Genomic DNA, 10795 nt, shown 5'->3' on the forward strand with positions numbered 1-10795 from the left:
AACCTCATACCGAAGAAGAGTAAATAATTGCTAATATGGTTCCTTCAGATCTTGTGTGGATGTTCTAGGTATAATTTTGCTTAATGAATCCCAAATTTTATTTATTTATTTTTAAAAAATGTAAATTTCCTCATAAAAGAACCAAATGATATGTAGAATTCTTCTTTTCATTTTTTCTAAGAGGTAGCTGAAGTGGAAAGCAAATTGAATAGCCATAAACATAATGCAAAATATCCTTTCACACCTTGAAAGGATTATATACGGGATTGTATTCGTACATAAGAAACATAGAATCAAAAAGCAATACAAGGCAATACAAGATCAATACAAAAGCGGAGATAAGAAACATAGAAACAAAAAGCAATACAAGGCAATACAAGATCAATACAAAAGCGGAGTTTGATTTCTTCGCAAAAAGGTGCTTGCATTTTCAATTGAGATGGGATGATTCTTTAAATAAAAAAATAATCAATAATATCAAGCAAACATTACAAGGCATTCCATCCGACGCAGAAGTTAATAGAAAAAAATCATTCATATACATAACCTCAAAAATGGCTATATTCAATGGCTGTGTCTTGACTTGAATAGGGTTTTTGTTATTAACAGAGAGATTTTCCAGTGGTGAAGATGGGATATATGCATGCTTCTTCTCCTTTCTACTTGGTACGAATTTTAGCATTCTAGAGAAGCTACAAGTTGTGGCTCCTCTCCAAACAAGTCTTTTCCAACTTCCTTTGGAATGGAAAAGTAGTTTGTATGGGTTTAGGGTTTAGAGTATCTCCGAATCTAATCTGCAACGAAGTATCATTGACTTTCCTTATGGGTTGTTGACCACCTGATACGACTCCAATACGTCCCACAATACATACACATGAAGGATAAGGTCTAAATACGGTCAAGATACGGTGCGGGGTTATTTTGAAAATATCTGGAAACTTTTGTGGTAATTCTAAAGTTTATACAAAAATTGGGGGTCAAAATGTAAATTTCAAACTTGATTTAATCACACTAGCCTGTTCTTCACGACAGATGCTAGGTTTTCCAGTGTAAAAGTTTTGGCGGCACCAGAAGGAAGCAGAAAGAAGAAAGAAACTCTCGTTCTCCTTATACAGGGAAGCTGAAAAGGGGTTCACAAACACGCGACTCCGCCTCTCTCTGTGGTTCGCGACTTCGCCCTCTCTCTCGTTCGCGACTCCACCTCTTCTTCGAATCTTGACCCAGGCAAGTTTTTCTGGTCTTTCCCTTTTGATATCTCTCTTTTCCTTCTTCCACCTCTTTGATTTTTGCAATTGTCCTCAACAATTTTGACTGTGTGCTCTGAATCTCTCCTTCCTTTTCTCTGTTTTTTGCTTCTTCTCTTCTCTAATTTTCGTAGAATCCATATCTACTGTAGCGACATGTATATACTTGATGTTAATTGGCAATTAATTTGCAATGGGTATTTAAGAAAGCCTAGAAATTCAAAATCTTGAGTTTAGAGTAGACTTTTGGCATGAATCTTGAGTTTATTGAACTTAGTGGTTCATGTGGGATGATGCATCCTTGTGGTTTCAGTTTTTAAATAAGATGCTCTCCTTTCATCTTATTTCATCTTAATAAAAACAAGATGTTTCTTTTCTGATGTACGCAATTCGTACCAGTCTCGTGTGTGACTATATTCAATAGGATTTTAGTCATGACTAAACCTTCTGAATATCTTTCTATGGCACTTGGTGGCTGGACTGAGGATTTCTTGTATTTCCATGAGTTGTGTTGATTGGAGACTTTTAATAGGTACGTTAACATGTCAAATGGCTGCATCTTGCCTATCATCATCTATTTTCAGACACCACATATATAATCTCACAGTTGAGGTGTAAGTTTTGAAGTGCAGCCTCAACCTAGGCTCTCCTTAGAACGTCTCCTTTAAGTTAAGTTCTCATTTTGGGTAAATGAGATTCTGTATTCTCTCAAACTGTATCAAATTAGATTAACTAACATAAGAATGTCTCTACCCTTTTTTTCTTTCTTTTTTTTTCTTTTTCCCTATTTCCCCATTGTCATTATTTGCAGGCCTTTGTCTTAACTCTGGCACTACCTAGATCTGCCAATTTTCTTTTTTCTTGGTTGGTGATTTAGTGCTAAAAGATTACACAGAGGAAGATTATATTTGTTTTATGCTTGCTGTGGAGTTTCTTTTGTAGCTATGAGGTTGCCATTTCTTATAAAATTTGTGTCAAAAAAGTCATACTAGGTTACCATTTGGATAGAAGGTACAGCAAATCTAGATTTGGGCCTTTTTGTTTGCTCATGTCATTGTGGTAATGTTATAGGTAGATGGTGTGAAATTAAAAAGAAAAAAACAGAATTTGCATTGCTATTTTATTCTTCAGATTAGTATTTGTTTTATGCTTGCTGTGGAGTTTCTTTTGTAGCTATAAGGTTTCCATTTCTTATAAAAATTTTGCCAAAAAAGTCGTACTAGGTTACCATTTGGATAGAAGGTACAGCAGAGCAATTTCTAAAAATTATACCAGCAGAGCAATTTCTCCTTTATATGAGATAGAGAGACCAATTACTCTAAAATGAATAAAATACCAACAATAAATTACAGAAAACAGAGCATCTGACACTGTTGGCCATGTCAAAGCAAAGTCATGCTCTGTTTTTTCTTTTTGTTTGGAGAAAGATATGTAGTTTTGGAGTTTGCAATTTTGACAAATCCCCTGTGATTGATTGTATCTGTCATTTGACAGAGCAATTTGCGTCCTGCATAAATATCAATTGGTTTTGGTCTCTCACCTTCTTTTCAACTTCCTCTGCTGCACCAGGTTTTGGCGGTAACAGGCTCAGCCTCTTCTTCTCGACTGCCTCTGCTCCACGAGGTTTTTTTTCTTCAATTAATTTTTTTTAGTCTTAGCTCACTTTCTTCTCGACTGCGTCTGCCTCCTTCACTTACTTTCCATCTGCTTCTTGAAGTACTTGTTAGCTGTGGTTGGTTTGTTGATTTAATGTATTACTTGGTAACTGTGGTTGGTTCGTTTTCCCCTCTTTTCGGAAAGCCTTTGATGCACTCTTTCTTGTTTACTTGATCAAATGCCCTAATCACCTTGATTCATCTCTAGTGTCCTCGTTTCTAAGGTTTCTAGAGCAGAGGCCTTTTCTTTTTGTGTAGAAAAGTTAATGGAATTGTTGAATTTTGTTTTGGTTTAAGTTGATTTCGTTGTTGCTTGGCTGTGATTCGATAACCAATCTCGTTTTCAATTGCATAGGAAAGCAGCTTTTGGTAGCTACATGTGTAACTGTAGATTTTGTAGTCATTTGCGAAATTGAATTTTCATAATCCCAAAGAAATCTAACTACCAAGCTAATTTTTGTACTCTATCAGTGACAAAGATGGTTTACCCCGAAGAAGAAATCACGAGGCTTTACAGAGTTCGAAGGACGGTGATGCAAATGCTGAAAGATCGGAATTACTTAGTTGGAGATTTTGAGATCAACATGACAAGAGAACAGTTCAAGAGCAAATATGGCGAAAACATGAAAAGGGAAGACCTTACTATCAATAAAACTAAGCGAAGTGATAGCTCTGATCAGGTGTGTCCCTGATGCTTTTTATTGCAGTGCATGTAGTGTTATCCGTCTCTAATTGTTGGTTCTTGTGTTTCAGATTTATGTCTTTTTTCCTGAAGAACCAAAGGTTGGGGTCAAGACAATGAAGACTTATACTAACCGCATGAAATCGGAGAATGTGCTCAGAGCTGTCTTGGTTACTCAACAAAATCTGACTCCCTTTGCAAAGACCTGTATCAGTGAGATATCTTCAAAGTTCCACTTGGAGGTTTTTCAGGTGACGTTCATTGCTTAGATTTTGGTTTAAATGAAATGTTCTCGAAATCTCCTGAATATCACTATAATCTATTAATCCTTACCTATCAGAAACATCGGAATTCTTACTTGGGCATGTCTTAGTATCAGAAAATTGAAGTCTATACACTGAAAGATCACTGTTATCACCATAGCCTGCTTAGTTTGTTTATATTCCAAGGGCCTTTTAAAGAATGACAATTTATTTGATCAAATGCTCTTAATTGTATAGGTATTACCCTACACTTTAGAGTGATGATTGGATAATGTTAATTAACCGAGATGCCTAAAACTAGGTCTGTCTTAAACTAGGTCGGTCTTGAATAACTACTTTGCATTGTTTGATTTACTCCTGGGAATACAGCTTTCACTTCAGCTTGGCTTGTAGATGTTTTCTTTTCCAGTCACGTTGTCTCCACCTTAGTCTATAAAATAAATACAATTGCAACATGAGAATAATGTGTTAGTGGATATTAACGTTTTCTTTCATTAACTCTATTGATTCAGGAGGCAGAATTGTTGGTGAATATTAAAGAGCATGTGCTAGTTCCTGAGCATCTGGTGCTTACAACTGAGGAAAAGAAGACTTTACTGGAGAGGTATACTGTGAAAGAAACACAGGTCAGTGCTGAACAGTGTTGTTAATATTGTATTTAAGAAATTTAGATGCTACGTAAGACATGGCGTGACCTCATTTTATGACAAAATAGCAAACTTTTTTTCTCCTCTTTGGAGATTTTTCATGGTTGTGTTCTAAACACATCTTAGTCTGTACTTATCTGGCTACTTGTACACTAAATTGTTTCTTTGGTGTGCGTATATTGGGTGGATGGAGTCCAGCTTCCTCGAATTCAGGTGACCGATCCAATTGCAAAATATTATGGGCTTAAGCGTGGACAAGTTGTGAAGATAGTCCGACCAAGTGAGACTGCAGGACGATATATCACCTACCGCTACGTTATTTAGTTATTTTTATTGTTAGTGCAGCTTGATTCTGAAAAGGAGCTCAAAAGGGAAGAGTCTGCAATTAGGATTTTAGGCAACTTGATGTTTTGAACTCAATTCTGCGCATTCCTCAGTAGTGCATGCGATGTTAGCTAGTGTGGAGCTGATTTCCAGTTGTCTGCATACTGATATTGTTGTCACACCACCTCCCTCTCAAAGTACACTTGCTAATGTTGCCCTTTGAGATTCCTTACATTGATGTCTGAGGTATAAATGGACGTTTATGTGAAAATTTAAGAATATGGATGAATGAAGTAGGGTTTTGGCTTGGGTTTAGGGCTTATTTATTCTTTTTTAAAAAGTTGTTTTCCTGTTAAAAGGGATGCCTAAACGGGGAATTCTAACCCTTGTTCCTGAGCTTTGACTTGCTCGATAGACATATTTCCAGCAGGGCACACCCATAGAGACTGATCTTGACTGTTGATGGACGTGGTGAGCACAATGCATCAATGGTCATATTAGGCTTTGTGTGCTTGTGCGACCTAGTGTAGCCGCAGTTTCATGTACCTGATATTTTTTATCGTTTTGGTCGAAGTACCCAATTTTTACTTTCCCCCTTTCTGCACTTTGAAGCTGCTACCGTGAGTTTCATGTACCCATGTAAAAGAAACGTCTACTTCTCGTCCTTGATGCTTCTTCATTTGAACTAAGGAAAAAGAAGCAAATGATTGATTGACTTGCTTCCGACTTCAACTTGGCATGAAGATATTCCTTCACAACTTTTGTTAGAGATGGATGAATTAAGGTAGGCTTTCTACCATGCTTTTGTTATTCGTAGACAGTTGTTAGTAGACTTTGACATGGTCAACAAAAACAAAAACTTGTCCAAGTCTCTGAACCATCCAGGAATCTAAACCCCTCTAATGGGCTGGATTATATAACGCGTTGATGTTTACTGTTTGCTGTCTCTCGAACGCGATTTCGTAGACAAGGGTTTTTACATATACATAGTTTGACTGGGCGAGTACATGTTTTGGCTTTTATTTGTTGTTGCTGCCACATATTTCATGTACTAGGTCAAAAGAAACTTCCTCTTCTCTCCCTAGTTACTTCTCCATTGATGTTAACCAGAGTAATGAAACCTAGAAGCCAGTGCTTGATGCAGCAACTCATTTTGCAACACCACAGGCTATTTATACAGACACCTCAGAAGCCGAGTCTTATACATCATCGCTAGCTAGCTTCATAGAAATAAAAAATGGCGAATGCCCCAAACCCACCAAACAAACCATGGTGGCATTGGTTCAAGCGCATACGACGAAGGAAGAGATCCTCCGGGCGATACACGCAACGTTTTGCTAGTAGTTGCAGCACTGATCACTGCGGTGACCTTCCAAGCTGGGGTCAACCCTCCCGGAAGTGTTTGGCAAGACAGTGAGAATGGCCACACTGCAGGGAATGCCATTTATGCAGCTCAAATATCACCATTTTATGTGTTCTTGATATCAAACACCCTGGCTCTTTCCACTGCCATCTTTATAATCATATCGCTTACTATCAAGTTCCCTTTCCAATTGGAGGTCGTGGTTGCCACAGTGGCTATGATCGTGACTTACGGTTCTGCAGTGTTTGCTGTAACCCCAAAAGATGTCCAGTTTCGTTACGTATTGTTTGCAGCTACTCTGCCTGTTATATTAAGGTTTTGTAAGAATCTTTTGTAGATACAAATGGTTGTGTACAACCATATTGGTTTATCCTTAGTTACGTGATGAGAGGAATAAATATATGGTTATATTGTGTTGTCAATTTGCAGAGTGTGTAGCTGAGTCCATGAGCAGGGTTGGGTTGCCACATGGGTTTACTGTATGTACGAATTACAATGTATCCCAGCTCAGATTTTATAGTGCTGTCAATAAAATCTAAGATGATTTTCTAGTGATTATACAACTAGCTGGCCAAGGACAAGCATCACGCATCTCTCAGTTTCCAGACAAGAACTATGACCGCGAGCCATGCTTGTTTTATGTTAAACTTCTATGGACTTTTCTTGCACATGCCAAGGAATGTTCTCTGTTTAGATGATATGAATTTTTATTCAAATGTCGTCCAGATTAATAGTTTGACAACACAACATGTTAAACGGTTTGAAAAAACAAAACATTAATATCTATACTATACATATCAAATTAACAATCTTGACAATATAACCATGTTGGAAAAGAAAACATTATATGAACAACATTCTTATGATTTCTAAGCCAGCCTGTCAAATTCTACAACTCAGAACTAATTTCTAAACTTCTCTCTCTCCCCCCCAACCAGTGGAGTGGCCCATGATTGCACATGTTCCTTGTTCCCATCTCAATATCAATACAACTGTCAACACCAAATATGACTGCAATAAAATAAAACAGTACTCTGTGTACAGGAACTATTCTTATGTTCACCGGTCCTACCCATGTCACCAAATTAGCTTTCACACCCACCACTCATATTCCTTCCAAATTGTGACCAAGTATGAGCAAATTGTCTTGCGTGGCCAGTGGCCACCTATGTTTTTCACTTGTGGCAACCTATAAGTCAAGAAGAGACTAAAATTTGTGGATAAGAACAAGTATCAACCAAACAAGCCATTTAGAGGAACAATGGAGTGCTATTTGGATTGAATCAAGTGGTCCTAGATTCTAAATCCTATGGTACCCGTGTGTGTGAGTTTTCCTCCCTCCCTTTTCCCAACTTTGGGGAAGAAAAAAATAAAAGTCATTTAGAGGCATTGCTTTTCCAGACTGGAAATTTAAGACCCATCTGTACATAACATGCCAAATAACTTCAATTACAAAACCCAAAAAAGAAAGAGGAAAAAAAAAAGGACAGAAATATCTAATGTTCATATTGCCAGCCCAAAAAATATGGGCAAAGTACGAAAATACTACCTCAACAACTACAATTTTTTTTTTTTTTTTTTTTTTTAAGGCAACAACCCTTTAAAGCTTTAATCAAACAGCTAGCTGCTGTGGCTGATGGGAGGCTTCCTCCTCATCGAAGCACAAATGGAGCTTTAGTGATTTGCCTAAACTAAGAGAAGAATCTGCAGAATCTAGAGGAGGCTGCAAGAGGAGCATTTCTCTTTGGAGGTAGGAGCAGTAGGTGGTGAAGGTTGAAGGGGTCACATTTAAGTTGAAGCTCAAACCAAATAGGAAATCCACTTCAAGAAAATTCATCTCTATTGTGCTGATCCCTCCAACTTTTGCATAATAAGCATTGTTGTAGTACCTGAATATTACAGCACATTTATGAAAATGGAAATTAGTTAATTCTGGCAATAAATCTACAGCAAATGGATCTCATTACAAAAATAGCTTTCACATTACAGAAACTTTTCTATGAGCCATATTTCTTCATGATGTTATGTGATCAAACTTATTAAATTATGCCACCATGTGCATCTTGGTGGACTCTCCACTCCATGTATATAGGAAAGCCATGGTAGCACATGGCTGAGATTAGTTGGATTTTTAGTTAAACATAATTAGCCAGGTAGAAGAGACTAGACATCGGGGGAGGGGTAAATGCTCTTAACCACTTTAGCTACAAGCCTTTTGCAAAAGTTTTTCTTTTTGTGATCGAAGTTAGGAAGGGGAGAGAAGGTAAAACTCACACACATGAGTACTACGGGAGCTTGAAGTCAAAAGGCCTAGGCCAATCCAACTAACACCCATTAAAACTTTCTGTCTATGAGGTTTTATATATTCAGAATCATTCCAAATCAGAAGGTTTTATACCTCCAACTTTTTCCAAGTAATTACAGAGCTTTATGAAATTATGAAATTTATGAAGATACCAAAGCAAGAAATTAAGCAAACCCAGATCAGAAAACAGTGAGAATTCTATAGCTCAGAGACACAGCAAACTTAATAAGGTAAGACTCAGAAAAGAAAAACCCAATGAATTCATATCCAATCTCCATCCACATTCATGCAGGAAACAGAATATTCCAAAACTTGTATGAACACAATGAAAATGACCACATAAACTTGTATAAATAACTTTGACAAAAAATTTATAAGTACTCAAAAACACCAGAAGTTCAAATCCAAAGAGATTTTCCAAACAAATGCTCATCATAAGCTAATAAAATTCAACTTCAACGCACTTACATGTCATCCATGAACTTTGCAGCCACCATGACACTAGTAATCAGCAACCGGTGAACGTTGTACGAATTGATGGGCAGAGTTGGTTGCCTCTGAGAAAACCGATCCAGATAAACATATGCAACAATTAAGCAAGATGGGCTACAATTGGCATACTTGAAAATCCTCTCCAAATAGCTCTGTATTGAAATGGTGGGCCTGGTAAGGCCATGGAAGACTGAGATTCTCTGGGTTTGGAATGGATTGATGTCATTTGATTCAGCCACCCTTTGAACCAGAGATGAGAGGAATGTGATGATCTTGGTCATCACTATTGGGTTCTCTAGCTCTGCCATTGATGATGATGAGAGCAAGTTCTGGTTTGGTTCTCAAGTGTTTTGAATTTTTTGTTGATGCTTAGTGCTTATGTTGTCTATATATAAGATTGGTTAGGAATTAGTGTCCTAGTATTTTTTTTTTTGCTTTTTGTTTTTGGTTTTTTAGTTAAAGAAAGGAGGGAGCATGAGAGATGATAGAGGCCAATGAAGAGAAAGGTAAATGTATAAAACTAAAAACTAAAAAATAATTTCTCTTTTTTTCTTTTTATTTCAACTATAATAAAACAGAAAACAAAAACAGGTAAAAAAAAACAAAAGATATTTATTCATTATTACCAAAATAGCCTCAACAATTTGAATTAGGACTTTACGTATCCTCATTGGTTTAGTGGGTTTGTGACACGTCTCATTTTTAATTTAAAAAGATTGCATTTTTGAGTTGGGCAATGATTTTTTCTTTCCTTTTATTTCAAACCTTTTAAGAGGGAAGAAAGATGGATTAATGGTGGATTAAATAGTGTCATTTTCTTGAAATGAACGTGGGATATTTTTTTTTTCTGGCGATTTGCTGTGACAATTGTGATGGCATGCCATACCCATCATGTGATTACATGTGGGAAAAATTTGTGATTGTAATGTGGGGCCCCCACGTTCTAAGAGATCTTGCACCTTTGCATGTGTTGTGATTCGCATACAATTTGGGTGGCATAACATGGATTTGCTATGTTTGGTCCACGGCTTTAATGTAAGCTGCTTTTGTTGCAAGCAATAAGTACACTCAAAATTTGCACAATTTAGGGATGGTGGGTTGGGGTTCAAGATTGGGTCATGTGATTTGTATCTTGCTTAACTTAATATAATTACAATAATGCTAATATTGTATTCTTCGTTTCCGATAAAAAATAAATGATGTTTAGAGTGAATTCGAATTTAAAACACTGCTACATTATTCGGCAAACGATTTTAATAAGCGCACTTATAATTAAAGTGACAAATTTATTAAAACACTGCTTAGATGGTGACCAAAAGGTCACGAGATTGGCAAGGGATTGTTGTCTGTGAATCAAATAGCAATGCAAACAAAACGTCAAAATCTGCGGGAAGGGCAAGTTTTGGACGTATCAATCCAGCATAGGTTGAGCTTCATATACGGTTATAGCAATTTGGTCCCAAAAAAGAATATTTATAAAGTAACATGTGATATTTTATGTGCACACATTTTTTTTTTAATCTTAATCATTTTACTTATTAAACCGATTGATTTTTCTTTCATTTTTTTTTTTCAGTCTATGTGAGATACTTTATATGCACACTATATCATTGCATAACGACATAACGACGACGGTAGAATTTAATATGAGAATGTCACACAAAATTGGAAAAGAAAAGGTCTTATATGACATGTCCTATTAATCTTTACTGTAAAGATTTTGTTTATTTTATTATTATTATTACCTTCTTTTTTGTGTTCAGGCTAAACTACCGGCTAGCTATACTATAGTATAAATAATCCAAGCTACAGCAAAGATT

The 10795-nt window shown here is 36.6% G+C and overlaps 3 protein-coding genes across 4 annotated transcripts; 2 read left to right on the plus strand and 1 right to left on the minus strand.

The window, feature by feature from the left end:
* Window positions 1-1028: 1028 nt before the first annotated feature.
* Window positions 1029-5123, plus strand: LOC110745705 (DNA-directed RNA polymerases II and IV subunit 5A). Of its 2 annotated transcripts, XM_021945828.2 has the most exons (6): window positions 1029-1224; window positions 2814-2867; window positions 3371-3579; window positions 3653-3832; window positions 4357-4470; window positions 4690-5123. In XM_021945828.2, the coding sequence occupies exons 3-6, from the start codon at window positions 3379-3381 to the stop codon at window positions 4813-4815; spliced, it is 621 nt and encodes a 206-aa protein (XP_021801520.1). In that variant the 5' UTR covers window positions 1029-1224; window positions 2814-2867; window positions 3371-3378; the 3' UTR covers window positions 4816-5123. The 2 variants fall into 2 exon arrangements, with proteins under 2 accessions (XP_021801520.1, XP_021801521.1); XM_021945829.2 differs by lacking the exon at window positions 2814-2867.
* Window positions 5124-5629: 506 nt separating this feature from the next.
* On the plus strand, window positions 5630-6741 carry LOC148296808 (uncharacterized). The gene has a single exon (XM_088249098.1). The coding sequence runs from the start codon at window positions 6060-6062 to the stop codon at window positions 6513-6515; it is 456 nt and encodes a 151-aa protein (XP_088105224.1). The 5' UTR covers window positions 5630-6059; the 3' UTR covers window positions 6516-6741.
* An 861-nt stretch (window positions 6742-7602) lies between these two features.
* On the minus strand, window positions 7603-9414 carry LOC110745697 (cyclin-U4-1-like). The gene is made up of 2 exons (XM_021945818.2): window positions 8952-9414; window positions 7603-8067 (listed from the first exon to the last, which is right to left on the minus strand). The coding sequence occupies exons 1-2, from the start codon at window positions 9281-9283 to the stop codon at window positions 7791-7793; spliced, it is 609 nt and encodes a 202-aa protein (XP_021801510.2). The 5' UTR covers window positions 9284-9414; the 3' UTR covers window positions 7603-7790.
* Window positions 9415-10795: the final 1381 nt, after the last annotated feature.

Source organism: Prunus avium, chromosome 2, assembly GCF_965620075.1.
Source record: "Prunus avium chromosome 2, drPruAviu1.hap1.1, whole genome shotgun sequence".
NCBI classification, from domain to species: Eukaryota; Viridiplantae; Streptophyta; class Magnoliopsida; order Rosales; family Rosaceae; genus Prunus; species Prunus avium.

Coding starts and splice junctions, on each gene's coding strand:
- LOC110745705 (XM_021945828.2), top strand. CDS start 3,379: ATGGTTTACCCCGAAGAAGAAATCACGAGGCTTTACAGAGTTCGAAGG. Junction 3,580..3,652: donor GAAGTGATAGCTCTGATCAG/GTGTGTCCCTGA, acceptor CTTGTGTTTCAG/ATTTATGTCTTTTTTCCTGA. Junction 4,471..4,689: donor ATACTGTGAAAGAAACACAG/GTCAGTGCTGAA, acceptor GATGGAGTCCAG/CTTCCTCGAATTCAGGTGAC.
- LOC148296808 (XM_088249098.1), top strand. CDS start 6,060: ATGCCCCAAACCCACCAAACAAACCATGGTGGCATTGGTTCAAGCGCA.
- LOC110745697 (XM_021945818.2), bottom strand. CDS start 9,283: ATGGCAGAGCTAGAGAACCCAATAGTGATGACCAAGATCATCACATTC. Junction 8,068..8,951: donor GCAAAGTTCATGGATGACAT/GTAAGTGCGTTG, acceptor TGTAATATTCAG/GTACTACAACAATGCTTATT.